General features: G+C 42.2%; 1 protein-coding gene across 2 annotated transcripts; it reads right to left on the bottom strand.

The window, feature by feature from the left end:
• Window positions 1-2859: 2859 nt before the first annotated feature.
• Window positions 2860-15445, bottom strand: Gm4884 (predicted gene 4884). 2 transcript variants are annotated; one of them, NM_183166.2, is made up of 3 exons: window positions 15279-15443; window positions 7291-7473; window positions 2860-5363 (listed from the first exon to the last, which is right to left on the bottom strand). In NM_183166.2, exons 1-3 carry the CDS (start codon window positions 15283-15285, stop codon window positions 3469-3471), a joined length of 2085 nt encoding a protein of 694 aa, NP_898989.2. In that variant the 5' UTR covers window positions 15286-15443; the 3' UTR covers window positions 2860-3468. The 2 variants fall into 2 exon arrangements, with proteins under 2 accessions (NP_898989.2, XP_006540878.1); XM_006540815.4 differs by having other exon boundaries at window positions 3037-5363; window positions 6712-7473; window positions 15279-15445.
• Between the last annotated feature and the right edge of the window lie 14 nt (window positions 15446-15459).

The following is a 15459-nucleotide window of genomic DNA, read 5'->3' as shown; positions in this document are numbered from 1 at the left end:
GAACTTCCCACTCATGCTGCGGGTTTTGTGTGCCAACACTCACACACATAGCTGCCTACTTCAGTCAATGCCAGTGTGCTTTTAGAGCTAACATCTTGCTACATTTGTGAAGGTTTCTTTTGTTTGCTGCCTTGAAGTCTTCAAGCTGTCTTATGGAAGACTGAAGAACATTTTCATACAGAAATTCAAGAATAAGCTTCAGTTATTAAAAATGAGTATCTGAAAATCAGGACATGATTTGTATTAGTTACTTTCTCTTATGCCTTTTACAGTTATGTGTGTTTGTTGGCCTCTGCCACAATCACTGTCATCAGGTCTGACTGTGAGCATATTCACCAATTATTTTACTTAGGGTGTCTATGTCACTAATTAAACACCATGACGAAAAGCAACCTGAGAAGAAAAAGGTTTATTAATTACTCTTAAATTACTCTTAAGTATCCTGAGTCACAGTCCATTGAGGGAAACCAAGGCAAAGACTCAAAATGGGAAGCAATCTGGAGGCAGGACCTGATGCAGAGGCCATGGATGAGTGATGTACACTGGTTCCTCAGCTTATATTTTTTAAAACAATTTTTGCATGTATTTTATATATGTGAATGCCTTTTTTATTAGATATTTTCTTCATTTACATTACAATTGCTATCTCCAAAGCCCCCTATACCCTATACCCTCCCCCGGCCCTGCTCCTCAACCCACCGCTTCCTGGCCCTGGTGACTGCCTTTTTTAAATGCATATCAGAAAATAAAATCAGATCCCATTATAAATGGTTGTGAGCCACCATTTGGTTTCTGGGAATTGAACTCAGGACCTTTGGAAGAATAGCCAGTGCTCTTAACCAGTGAGACATCTCTCTAGCCACACTCAACCAATTTTCTTAGGATCTCTAGGTCAACTGGCCTAGGAATGGCACCATGTAGAATGGAATGGGTCCTCCCATCTCAATGACTTACTAAGAAAATTCCCTGAAGTTTTGCTTTCAGCCATTTTCTGGAGGCATTTTCTCAACTGAGATTCCCTGGGCTCAGATATCTTTAGCTTGTTTCAAAGCTAAAGTTGACACAAAACTAGACAGCATACACTGAACACACTCTACAGTCTTTTAGTTTCTTTCTTGCTGCTGTGACACAATACCTGGCAGAAACAAGGAGGGGAGGTTTATTTGTGCTCATGTTCAGTGATCTGTAGAGTATCACAGCAGGGCAAGCATGGTGGAATGGCACAGTTAATAGCAGTGTGGTGTATAGCAGTGGTTTCTCATGTCATGGCTGACCTGGAAACAGAAAGACCAGAACCATTTCTAGACTATAACTTTAAAGGACACTTCTAATTATCCACTTCTGCTAGGAAGGCTGTGTTTCCTGAAGGTTATGTAGCCTTCCCAATTACTACCACCAGCTAAAGAACAAGTGATCAATGGCACTAATTGAGTCAAGAAATGACAAACACTATCAAGTTTGGAGAAAAATCTGTATCACTGGTAAGGATATAAGATTTTACATCGTGTATAGGAGTTGTTACAGGCCCCAGACCTTAGCACAACTGAGACCATGCTGGAAATACCATGCTGACCTTAGAATCCAGCATGTAGACCCCTACACCTGCCAAAACTGGTAACAAAGGCTTAACCATTAAACACCTAGGACAAACTTCCTGGATCCAGGAAAAGCCACTAAATGTATTAGCGTTGTCTTTTTACTTCTATGGTTCTGTGCCTTGATAACTCTTACTGATAACTGAAGTGTGTCAGATCAAGATAAAGTTTTTGTGCTTAAAACTCCAAAGTCAGGCTAGAAAGATGGCTCAGTGGTTAAGAGCACTGGGTGATCTTCCAGAGGTCCTGAATTCAAGTCCCAGAAAAATCATGGAGGCTCAAAACCATCTATAATGGGATTTGATACCTTCCTCTGGCATGCAGATGTACATGCAGATAGCATACTCACATACATAAAATAAACACATCTTTAAAGAATAGTCCAAAGGTAGTGTGACTCAGGGCTACATGATTTCCATAAGTTCCTGATGGAGCTGCTGACCAGAAGTACAGACATTCTATTGACCTTTAAAAGTGTCCAGGAAAGCCGGGCCTGGTGGTGCACGCCTTTAATCCCAGCACTGGATAGGCAGAGGCAGGCGGATTTCTGAGTTTGAGGCCAGCCTGGTCTACAAAGTGAGTTCCAGAAAAGCCAGGGCTATACTGAGAAACTCTGTCACAAAAAGCAAAAAAAAAAAAAGTGTCCATGAGTGTTTGCTAGAATTACTACACAGCAGAAACACAGTGGAGGGGAGGCTCTTCAAAAAATTAAAAATGAATCTAACATATGGCCCAGGTAATACCACCCCTGGGTATTTACAAAAAGGAATTCAATTCACTCTCTATTAGGGACATATTTGCCTGTCAGTGTTGATTGTAGCACACTTGTACTTGGCTCTCATTTTGCATAGCGAGATTATCTAGTTAGAGTCCCTAGAGGAACAAAATTGATACAATGAATATCTATGGAGAATATATCTATCTACCTACCTATCTATCTATATGAATGAGTTGCAGGCTGTGGTCTTGCTAGTACAGTAATAGTACAATAATGGCTTTCTAACACCAGTGAAGTAGCTATTCAACCCATGTGGCTATTTGAGCTGGTCTTCAGTATACATTGCCTAGAATCCTGAAGAATGAGGCTGTAATGCCAGTAGAGGAATGAACTGGATAGCAAGTGCAAGGAAAAGTAAGCAAAGAATAAAAAATTCCTAATCCACATTCTTTATATAGACTGACACAGGGAGGTTTGGCCAAATTAAAGGTAGATCTTCCCACCAAAGAAGATCCAGATTAATGATCAGTATTTGAACTTCAAATGAGTTAATAACTTTTATTTAAGAAAACCCTTCACAGGTATACCCAATAAATTGAGTATTAATTAATTAGAGATGTAGGCAGGTTAACACCAAAAACAGCTATTACAACAGTCTGCAGCAGCTACATTAGGGAAATAGCCTTAGTGTCAACAACAGAGAAGAGTATAAAGGAAATGTGATGTGTAAACACAATGGGAAATTTATTCATAAAAATGAAATTATGTTGTGGACAGGAAAACAATTTAGTGGAGACTATCATGCCTTAACCAGGCTCAATAATTTTAGCACAATTGTAGAATTTTCTCAATTGATTTAATGTTAAATAACTATGTCTTAAGGTGTTCGGATAGAATATAATAAAAATAAATTCATCGTAGTCAAGAGAAACAGAATAAACTAGCCAACTTAACATTATATGGCAATTTTACTAACTTAAAATTCATGTGGGTATGTTTTTTTCTATCTATATACTAGTATTCTATGTTCCTGCACATGTACTTATGTATATACATATTTACATATTATTCTTTACTTTTATACATCTGTATCAGTGACTATATCTCTTCAAGTAAATGTCAGAAAGCACTTTGTTGCAATGATCTGGCAAGCTGTTACATTGCATAGCCATAATATTGAGAAATTTCCATATCCCTCTCCCTCTGAAGGAAAATCTGCAGTTTCCCAGTAGAGGGGTTCTTGACAGCATTCTCACGCTCTTGTTGGGATCGCCTCTTCATGGCCTCCCTCTCTGGCCTCTGCTCTTTTGTGATGGGTTGTGAGACAACTGGTCCCAGAATGTCGACTTTCTTCCATGGAATGGGTTGGCGGCTGAAGTCATGCAGCAGATATTGGGTTTGAGGTTTGGGAGGTGATGGTACCTTGTTCCTGGCAGCAGAAACAAGCTCTCTCTGAAATGATGTGTTAGATGATGCTCTGTAGGGTACAGGCCTGGGAGGTGATGGTACCTTGTTCCTGGCAGCAGAAACAAGCTCTCTCTGGAATGATGTGTGAGATGATGCTCTGTAGGGTACAGGCCTCGAGGTGGCCAACTGGGGCACAGCACTAGACTGGTTGGGGTTGGTTACATTAGGTCCAGTGGCACTGGAGGAAATTGGAGGAGCTGGCTTGGCAGAGGCTATCAAAGATGAGCTCGCAGGAGGTGGTTGGGCTGGCCTGAGTGTGGTAGGTTGCACTGAGTGAGAGTGATGCTGCACAGGGTAAACTGCAGTGGGCCTGCGTAAAGCCAGGGAAAGGGGCTTTCTAGAAGCAGGTCTGGATTGAGGCTTGTCCAGAGTTGGAAAAGGCAGAGGAACTAACTTGACCTTCCCAGCTGGGGGCAGCTCATACTGGGATGGAGATAGACAATCTTTGCCAACACTGCTCTCTGCACTCTGAACCTTCCCTGGGCTTTTGGGAGGACCCTGGCTCTCACATGGCATGTTTAACACTGTTGTAGTAACTGAGCCTGGACCTGAATCTTTGTTGCTGGTGAAGGTTCGCAGACCTCTGAAAGAGGAGATGCCAGTTTTCTTCTCACTCTTTTTTCCCAGTGGGTGGAAGACCTGCACGGACTCCAGCATGTGCATTGCTAGGTTGGTTCGAGGCTTCTTGAAGCTGTTTTGACTGAGCTCAGGTGGGTTCCTCTTCCTCTTGGTCTTGGGGATGGAGGGCTCCTTTTCTGCTTTGACTCTGTTCCTTGACTGCTTAAGCTCCTGTGTTTTCTTGGACTTGTTCTCTGGTCCACTTGGTCTTTCTTGCTCCTGTTTTCTAGCTCTTCTGTTCTTGCTTGGGGGCCCTTTGGGAGCTTTGCCCTCTGGGTGCTTTGCCATGTTGTCAATAGCCCTGTCACTGGCCCCAGCAACACCCACAGCCCCTTCTCCCTCCACCAGGTCCCAGTGCTGGAATTTGGCCTGAGGAGCCCCCTCAAGCAACTCAAAGGATTTATGTTTGTTCTCCCTCACCTGGTCAAAGAGGCCACTGGTGACTCTCCAGTTTTCACAGGACTGATCTTGGTCTATGTCTGTGAGGGTGTTTAGGAGTTGGGGAAGTTGAATGTCTGCCCCAAACCTAGTGATGTCTTTAAAGTCGAAGCTAGATCCAATCTCATTCTCTAGCCCCACAAGCTCTTTCGGACCCATGCAGATGCATCCCAAATGGGCATTATCAGAATCAGGCTTCTGCCTGAGGCTCTCAGTGTCAGTGCAGTGCAGAGGCTGCTGCAAGTCAGGGTGTTCCAAAGTCAGGACTGGTGTGTCTTGGTTTTCTTTTGTGCCCTCTTTTATCTCAGGCATGGTTTTGTTCTCTGGTTGTTCCAGGCTTGGAGCTGGAGGCAAGGCCAGGAACTGTGAAGGACTGTGGATGGGGGCTGTTAATGCCTTGTCCCCATTGACAGCTGGTGGCCTTATCTGGGAAACCTGGACACAGGTGTTGCAGAGTTCTGGACTCTGCAGCTGACAGTATGTCTGGCCTGAAGGTGGCAATCCCAGGGATGTCTCCATTTGAACCACTGGAAAAGAGTGAAGGAAGAAGTCAGTGCCTGGGGCAAATGAGATGCTCCCCACCCCAACCCCATTTCATAGACCACAGCATTTGGCCCCTGCAGCAGTGGGAGGACATTCCTATGAGCTCTTGATGAAGAGGTTGGATGCTACCTCTGTGGGCAGACCGATGGTTACTGCTTCGTTTCTGCAGATCATTGCATGTCATGCTTTCTCAGATATTTTTATTTTCCTTCCTGTTTGTGTGGTTTGTGGAGGAAAACCCTCAGTAGGCCAGTTACCAAATTACCTGGACGTGGGCTCCTCACTTTTCTTCCCCTTGTCTTTATTAAGAGTGCCTCTCATTTTCGTGGAACTTTGCTACTAGGTAGGTTGTCTGGTCCATAATTTCCAAAAACTTACCTGACCCTTTGAATAATGTCATTACTCAGATGACCCCAGAATCTTGTTTTTTTATGTAGGTATGCAAACCCATTTAGGCACTCCTGCAAGGCAAGCATTTAAACAACCAACAATTTTCTCCAGTCCCATGGTTCACAATGTTATAAGTGGAATGTAAAATGGTATGAGAATTTGAAATTGTTGGGCTTGGGTGAGACTCAGCAGTAGAGAACATGTCTACATGATCTTATGTTCTTGGACATGGGTTACCTCTGCAGTACTAGAGCAAAAGAAAAAAAAAAGCAAAACAAAACAAAACCAAACCGAGCAGGCTTAGCCAAATTAGAAATGGTACCTTGACTAAGCCATACTCTCTCTACAATGTTTTTTTGTTTTTTTTTGTTTGTTTGTTTGTTTTTTTGGTTTTTCGATACAGGGTTTCTCTGCATAGCTCTGGCTGTCCTGGAGCTCCCTTTGTATACCAGGCTGGCCTCGAACTCAGAAATCCGCCTGCCTCTGCCTCCCCAGTGCTGGGATCAAAGGCGTGCGCCACCACGCCCGGCTCTCTCTACAATGTTAAGTGTAAGAAAACTCCAGAACAGGTGCTGAGACTCTGGGAGGAATTCTTCCTCCAGGACAGATTCTGAACCTACATTGCTCTGGAGGATTTCAACTCATGGAAAATCCCATGTTGCCAAAACAATTCCTCAGTGTCTTCTACACACAAGATCAATAATAGGTTAGGAAGTAGTCTATTGCAGTGTATTGGTGGATAGTACTGATTATTCTGTGTAGTTAGTTACATGTGTGACTATGGTGTGCTCCATGGATATCATTTAATAAAGGATGGATGTTACTCACTTAACCTGTCAGGAGACTCATTCTCCCTCTGTGTGTACTGTCCACTACTAAAAGGTAGAGGTCAATTTCTTTGGAGTGATGATCCCAATACTTCCCTCCTGGATCTTTACTCACCAGGAAGACTGTTCTCTGGCATGGATTGAGCAGATGTGGAATAGGAGAAGGCAGAGGTAAAAAATGGTATTTGGATATTCCTTGGCTGAATCTCCTTTAGCACCATCACCATCTCTGGTTGGAGTGAAGAGGTCTGATTTCCATGGTAGGACACAGAACCATGGGGCTGCAAACACTGCCCATATTCTCCGGCTATCAGAGGGCCCAGGTTGTTGTGTTCATAGTAATAGAACTGGCTGCCTTCCTGGTAGGAAGGTGCCAGGCTGTATCCTTGATTTGGCATCTGCGGTGGTGTGACTTGGACAAAGCTGGCAGACAGTGTTGGATGAAAAGGAACTATGGCATTGGGATCTAAAATTTTATCACACTGGTTTGTCACAGCCAGGGAGGAGAGTGTAGTGTCCTGGTCAATGAGGGTCATATTGAATTCCTGGAGTGCATCTTCCCTTCCATGAGTGCTTCCAGTACAATCCCACCTGAGAGCACCTGGATAGGAGGGTGCCGAGGTGGAAATCTTGCCCTGCTCTGTTAGCACTGTCAGCATGGTTGTGCCAGCATGTGGGTTAAGATAGGCATTACCCATGAGCGGCTGGAGAGAAGTGCTCGATGCTGATGGTAGAAGCCATGCTGAACTCACATCTGGGGTGGAAACTCTGGAAAAGTTGCACACCGTTCCTGCAGGCTGTTTGGAGTTGCTCAGCAGAGGCAGAGAAGGGTGCAGAGTGCTTTCTGTCCCAAAGAAAGGTGAACTTTGGAGATTTTCTGTAGAGAGTAAGAAGACAGTGGGAAAATGGTGAGGTTGATGTTTTCTAGGTTACTGTGGGGAGCAGTGCTATATCCAGTGTGTACTAGCTGTGAGTGACTAAGACTGAAGTTTCCTCCAGTATCCCAATTGCAAGTGCTCAGATTGATTCTTGGCACTAACCAGAATGACACTCCTTTGATGAGCTACCTGATCTTCCTCTGTGGGCATGGGATTCCTGGTTGATCTGGTTCAACCTTTGCTCCAACATATTCCTTCTTTGCCCTGCTTTCTCTTGCTCTCATACCTGCTGTAACATTGCCTCCAAATTCTGTCCTACAGTAGCAGTGTTTAGAGGTAGAAGAGCCTTAGATAGCTTCTCAAGCTACTGCCTTTTCCCTGTCCTGTGCACATCTATGTAAAGAGACATGGACTCTTTACTTAAGAGTAGGCTGGACTTGAAATCACAGAAACCAACCTGCCTCTGGATCTGACATGCTGCTATTATAGTTGAGTACCAGGACCACCAATCTTATCTATACTCTGTGGGTATTTTTGTTTTTTAAAAATTAAAAGTCCCCTTCTGCTCGACTCGAGCCCCGGGCTACCTTGCCAGCAGAGTCTTGCCCAACACCCACAAGGGCCCACACGGGACTCCCCACGGGATCCCAAGACCTCTGGTGAGTGGAACACAGCGCCTGCCCCAATCCAATCGCGGGGAACTTGAGACTGCGGTACATAGGGAAGCAGGCTACCCGGGTCTGATCTGGGGCACAAGTCCCTTCCACTCCACTTGAGCCCTGGGCTACCTTGCCAGCTGAGTCGCCTGACACCCGCAAGGGCCGACACAGGATTCCACACGAGATCCTAAGACCTCTAGTGAGTGGAACACAACTTCTGCCAGGAGTCTGGTTCGAACACCAGATATCTGGGTACCTGCCCTGCAAGAAGAGAGCTTGCCTGCAGAGAATACTCTGCCCACTGAAACTAAGGAGAGTGCTACCCTCCAGGTCTGCTTATAGAGGCTAACAGAGTCACCTGAAGAACAAGCTCTTAACAGTGACAACTAAAACAGCTAGCTTCAGAGATTACCAGATGGCGAAAGGCAAACGTAAGAATCCTACTAACAGAAATCAAGACCACTCACCATCATCAGAACGCAGCACTCCCACCCCACCTAGTCCTGGGCACCCCAACACAACCGAAAATCTAGACCCAGATTTAAAAACATTTCTCATGATGATGATACAGGACATCAAGAAGGACTTTCATAAGTCACTTAAAGAATTACAGGAGAGCACTGCTAAAGAGTTACAGGCCCTTAAAGAAAAGCAGGAAAACACAGCCAAACAGGTAGAAATCATTAAAGAAAAACAGGAAAACACATCCAAACAGGTGATGGAAATGAACAAAACCATACTAGAACTAAAAGGGGAAGTAGACACAATAAAGAAAACCCAAAGCGAGGCAACGCTGGAGATAGAAACCCTAGGAAAGAGATCTGGAACCATAGATGCGAGCATCAGCAACAGAATACAAGAGATGGAAGAGAGAATCTCAGGTGCAGAAGATTCCATAGAGAACATCGACACAACAGTCAAAGAAAATACAAAATGCAAAAGGATCCTAACTCAAAACATCCAGGTAATCCAGGACACAATGAGAAGACCAAACCTACAGATAATAGGAATTGATGAGAATGAAGATTTTCAACTTAAAGGGCCAGCTAATATCTTCAACAAAATAATAGAAGAAAATTTCCCAAACATAAAAAAAGAGATGCCCATGATCATACAAGAAGCCTACAGAACTCCAAATAGACTGGACCAGAAAAGAAATTCCTCCCGACACATAATAATCAGAACAACAAATGCACTAAATAAAGATAGAATATTAAAAGCAGTAAGGGAGAAAGGTCAAGTAACATATAAAGGAAGGCCTATCAGAATTACACCAGACTTTTCACCAGAGACTATGAAAGCCAGAAGAGCCTGGACAGATGTTATACAGACACTAAGAGAACACAAATGCCAGCCCAGGCTACTATACCCGGCCAAACTCTCAATTACCATAGATGGAGAAACCAAAGTATTCCACGACAAAAACAAATTCACACAATATCTTTCCACGAATCCAGCCCTTCAAAGGATAATAACAGAAAAGAAGCAATACAAGGACGGAAATCATGCCCTAGAACAACCAAGAAAGTAATCATTCAACAAACCAAAAAGAAGACAGCCACAAGAACAGAATGCCAACTCTAACAACAAAAATAAAAGGAAGCTACAATTACTTTTCCTTAATATCTCTAAATATCAATGGACTCAATTCCCCAATAAAAAGACATAGACTAACAGACTGGCTACACAAACAGGACCCAACATTCTGCTGCTTACAGGAAACCCATCTCAGGGAAAAAGACAGACACTACCTCAGAGTGAAAGGCTGGAAAACAATTTTCCAAGCAAATGGACTGAAGAAACAAGCTGGAGTAGCCATTTTAATATCGGATAAAATCGACTTCCAACCCAAAGTTATCAAAAAAGACAAGGAGGGACACTTCATACTCATCAAAGGTAAAATCCTCCAAGAGGAACTCTCAATTCTGAATATCTACGCACCAAATGCAAGGGCAGCCACATTCATTAGAGACACTTTAGTAAAGCTCAAAGCATACATTGCACCTCACACAATAATAGTGGGAGACTTCAACACACCACTTTCTTCAAAGGACAGATCGTATAAACAGAAACTAAACAGGGACACAGTGAAACTAACAGAAGTTATGAAACAAATGGACCTGACAGATATCTACAGAACATTTTATCCTAAAACAAAAGGATATAACTTCTTCTCAGCACCTCACGGGACCTTCTCCAAAATTGACCATATAATTGGTCACAAAACAGGCCTCAATAGATATAAAAATATTGAAATTGTCCCATGTATCCTATCAGACCACCATGGCCTAAGACTGATCTTCAATAACAACATAAATAATGGAAAGCCAACATTCACGTGGAAACTGAATAACACTCTTCTCAATGATACCTTGGTCAAGGAAGGAATAAAGAAAGAAATTAAAGACTTTTTAGAGTTTAACGAAAATGAAGCCACAACGTACCCAAACCTATGGGACACAATGAAAGCATTTCTAAGAGGGAAACTCATAGCTCTGAGTGCCTCCAAGAAGAAACGGGAGACAGCACATACTAGCAGCTTGACAACACATCTAAAAGCCCTAGAAAAAAAGGAAGCAAATTCACCCAAGAGGAGTAGACGGCAGGAAATAATCAAACTCAGGGGTGAAATCAACCAAGTGGAAACAAGAAGAACTATTCAAAGAATTAACCAAACGAGGAGTTGGTTCTTTGAGAAAATCAACAAGATAGATAAACCCTTAGCTAGACATACCAAAGGGCACAGGGACAAAATCCTAATTAACAAAATCAGAAATGAAAAGGGAGACATAACAACAGATCCTGAAGAAATCCAAAACACCATCAGATCCTTCTACAAAAGGCTATACTCAACAAAACTGGAAAACCTGGACGAAATGGACAAATTTCTGGACAGATACCAGGTACCAAAGTTGAATCAGGATCAAATTGATCATCTAAACAGTCCCATATCACCTAAAGAAATAGAAGCAGTTATTAATAGTCTCCCAACCAAAAAAAGCCCAGGACCAGATGGGTTTAGTGCAGAGTTCTATCAGACCTTCAAAGAAGATCTAATTCCAGTTCTGCACAAACTATTTCACAAAATAGAAGTAGAAGGTACTCTACCCAACTCATTTTATGAAGCCACTATTACTCTGATACCTAAACCACAGAAAGACCCAACAAAGATAGAGAACTTCAGACCAATTTCTCTTATGAATATCGATGCAAAAATCCTCAATAAAATTCTCGCTAACCGAATCCAAGAACACATTAAAGCAATCATCCATCCTGACCAAGTAGGTTTTATTCCAGGGATGCAGGGATGGTTTAATATACGAAAATCCATCAATGTAATCCATTATATAAACAAACTCAAAGACAAAAACCACATGATCATCTCGTTAGATGCAGAAAAAGCATTTGACAAGATCCAACACCCATTCATGATAAAAGTTTTGGAAAGATCAGGAATTCAAGGCCCATACCTAAACATGATAAAAGCAATCTACAGCAAACCAGTAGCCAACATCAAAGTAAATGGAGAGAAGCTGGAAGCAATCCCACTAAAATCAGGGACTAGACAAGGCTGCCCACTTTCTCCCTACCTTTTCAACATAGTACTTGAAGTATTAGCCAGAGCAATTCGACAACAAAAGGAGATCAAGGGGATACAAATTGGAAAAGAGGAAGTCAAAATATCACTTTTTGCAGATGATCTGATAGTATATATGTGACCCTAAAAATTCTACCAGAGAACTCCTAAACCTGATAAACAGCTTCGGTGAAGTAGCTGGATATAAAATAAACTCAAACAAATCAATGGCCTTTCTCTATACAAAGAATAAACAGGCTGAGAAAGAAATTAGGGAAACAACACCCTTCTCAATAGTCACAAATAATATAAAATATCTTGGCGTGACTCTAACTAAGGAAGTGAAAGATCTGTATGATAAAAACTTCAAATCTCTGAAGAAAGAAATTAAGGAAGATCTCAGAAGATGGAAAGATCTCCCATGCTCATGGATTGGCAGGATCAACATTGTAAAAATGGCTATCTTGCCAAAAGCAATCTACAGATTCAATGCAATCCCCATCAAAATTCCAACTCAATTCTTCAACGAATTGGAAGGAGCAATTTGCAAATTTGTCTGGAATAACAAAAAACCTAGGATAGCAAAAAGTCTTCTCAAGGATAAAAGAACTTCTGGCGGAATCACCATGCCAGACCTAAAGCTTTACTACAGAGCAATTGTGATAAAAACTGCATGGTACTGGTATAGAGACAGACAAGTAGACCAATGGAATAGAATTGAAGATCCAGAAATGAACCCACACACCTATGGTCACTTGATCTTCGACAAGGGAGCTAAAACCATCCAGTGGAAGAAAGACAGCATTTTCAACAATTGGTGCTGGCACAACTGGTTGTTATCATGTAGAAGAATGCGAATCGATCCATACTTATCTCCTTGTACTAAGGTCAAATCTAAGTGGATCAAGGAACTTCACATAAAACCAGAGACACTGAAACTTATAGAGGAGAAAGTGGGGAAAAGCCTTGAAGATATGGGCACAGGGGAAAAATTCCTGAACAGAACAGCAATGGCTTGTGCTGTAAGATCGAGAATCGACAAATGGGACCTAATGAAACTCCAAAGTTTCTGCAAGGCAAAAGACACCGTCAATAAGACAAAAAGACCACCAACAGATTGGGAAAGGATCTTTACCTATCCTAAATCAGATAGGGGACTAATATCCAACATATATAAAGAACTCAAGAAGGTGGACTTCAGAAAATCAAATAGCCCCATTAAAAATGGGGCTCAGAACTGAACAAAGAATTCTCACCTGAGGAATACCGAATGGCAGAGAAACACCTGAAAAAATGTTCAACATCCTTAATCATCAGGGAAATGCAAATCAAAACAACCCTGAGATTCCACCTCACACCAGTCAGAATGGCTAAGATCAAAAATTTAGGTGACAGCAGATGCTGGAGTGGATGTGGAGAAAGAGGAACACTCCTCCATTGTTGGTGGGAGTGCAGGCTTGTACAACCACTCTGGAAATCAGTCTGGCGGTTCCTCAGAAAACTGGACATAGTACTACCGGAGGATCCAGCAATACCTCTCCTGGGCATATATCCAGAAGATGCCCCAACTGGTAAGAAGGACACATGCTCCACTATGTTCATAGCAGCCTTATTTATAATAGCCAGAAGCTGGAAAGAACCTAGATGCCCCTCAACAGAGGAATGGATACAGAAAATGTGGTACATCTACACAATGGAGTACTACTCAGCTATTAAAAAGAATGAATTTATGAAATTCCTAGCCAAATGGATGGACCTGGAGGGCATCATCCTGAGTGAGGTAACACATTCACAAAGAAACTCACACAATATGTACTCACTGATAAGTGGATATTAGCCCCAAACCTAGGATACCCAAGATATAAGATATAATTTGCTAAACACATGAAACTCAAGAAGAATGAAGACTGAAGTGTGGACACTATGCCCCTCCTTAGATTTGGGAACAAAACACCCATGGAAGGAGTTACAGAGACAAAGTTTGGAGCTGAGATGAAAGGATGGACCATGTAGAGACTGCCATATCCAGGGATCCACCCCATAATCAGCATCCAAACGCTGACACCATTGCATACACTAGCAAGATTTTATTGAAAGGACCCAGATGTAGCTGTCTCTTGTGAGACTATGCTGGGGCCTAGCAAACACAGAAGTGGATGCTCACAGTCAGCTAATGGATGGATCATAGGGCTCCCAATGGAGGAGCTAGAGAAAGTAGCCAAGGAGGTAAAGGGATCTGCAACCCTATAGGTGGAACAACATTATGAACTAACCAGTACCCCGGAGCTCTTGACTCTAGCTGCATATATATCAAAAGATGGCCTAGTCGGCCATCACTGGAAAGAGAGGCCCATTGGACTTGCAAACTTTATATGCCCCAGTACAGGGGAACACCAGGGCCAAAAAGGGGGAGTGGGTGGGCAGGGGAGTGGGGGTGGGTGGATATGGGGGACTTTTGGTATAGCATTGGAAATGTAAATGAGCTAAATACCTAATAAAAAAAGGGAAAAAAATGGGAAAAAAAATTAAAAGTCAGTGAGATTGTATATGAATATTGTATTTAATTTACTTTGGTACATCCTCCTTTGTCCCTCCCACTCCTGTAACTGATGACATCGTATATAAGATTAACTCTTAAACACTGGTGTGTTTATGACTTTATGTATACAACCTACTGGTCACATTTCATATTGTGTACATGTGTTTAGGCCTGACCCTTTGGGATTTGGTAACCTATTAGAAGGTTCATCCCTGAATAAGATTTACTCTTCCTCTGTTCCTGTTAATTGCCTGTTACTCTTATAGAGGGGAAGCCTTGTGAGGATTTCCCACCTGTGTCAGTTAGTGTTGTACAGAGAACAACTGACTGTAGAGTTCTCAGCCCAAACTGATAGTATCCAACACAACCAGTGCATACAAGAATCAGAAAACTCTGCACAAGATGTGGTAGATTGTAAAAGCCAGGAACCAGAGTGGGATAATATTCTCTATATGTGACAGTGAACTTGTGCTGAGAGGAATCTTAACAATATGGTTGCCTAAAGAAGTCTTGGATAATGAAAGGGCCTTGAGCCTTTTGATTTAAAATGTGTGATTCTCTGCAAAATTCTGTCCCAAACTATCTTTGTATTCCTTTAAGATCATCTCTGCAGGTTTGACTCCTTCTATTTCTCTGTTTTCTAGCCCTTCATCTTTAAACTTTGGATTTTTTGTCCCCTAGTTCTGGTGAATCTGTCTTTCATGTTACAGCTTCAATATTTCTTTCACTAGAAGAACTACCTTCGCAGAGTCTAGCCCCCTCTTAGTCTCTCCCACATTCCTTCTCTTTTAAGATTCAACAGCACCGAGCACAGACCATAGTAACATTGTAATCTCTCTGAGGTGGATAAAGAATCCGTTGAGAGTAAACTATGTGTCTAAAGTCACATTCTTAGTAAGAACAAGAGTTAATATGACTTTCAACGTGAGATATCTATATCCATGTCATCCCTGGTATGCTAAAGATTTAAACATATTCTAAAAATAAGGAGAGAAGTGATCAAAAATATTTGAAAGTTGCTTTCCTTACCTGACATGTTTAAGGAGGGGCTCTGTATGGGGAGTAACAGTACTCCACCCTACAATTGAGCCGGATAAATGGTAGTCTTTGTCTGATATGCTGACCAAACCAGCAAGTGTGTCCAGTATCAAACAGAGCTCACTGGTCACTGGTCACAGGATACCTGTAATGATCCAAATTTGTTTACAGG

Source organism: Mus musculus, chromosome 7, assembly GCF_000001635.26.
Source record: "Mus musculus strain C57BL/6J chromosome 7, GRCm38.p6 C57BL/6J".
NCBI lineage: Eukaryota > Metazoa > Chordata > Mammalia > Rodentia > Muridae > Mus > Mus musculus.
The sequence above is the reverse complement of the archived record's forward strand: the minus strand, read 5'-3'. Positions and strand labels throughout refer to the sequence as shown.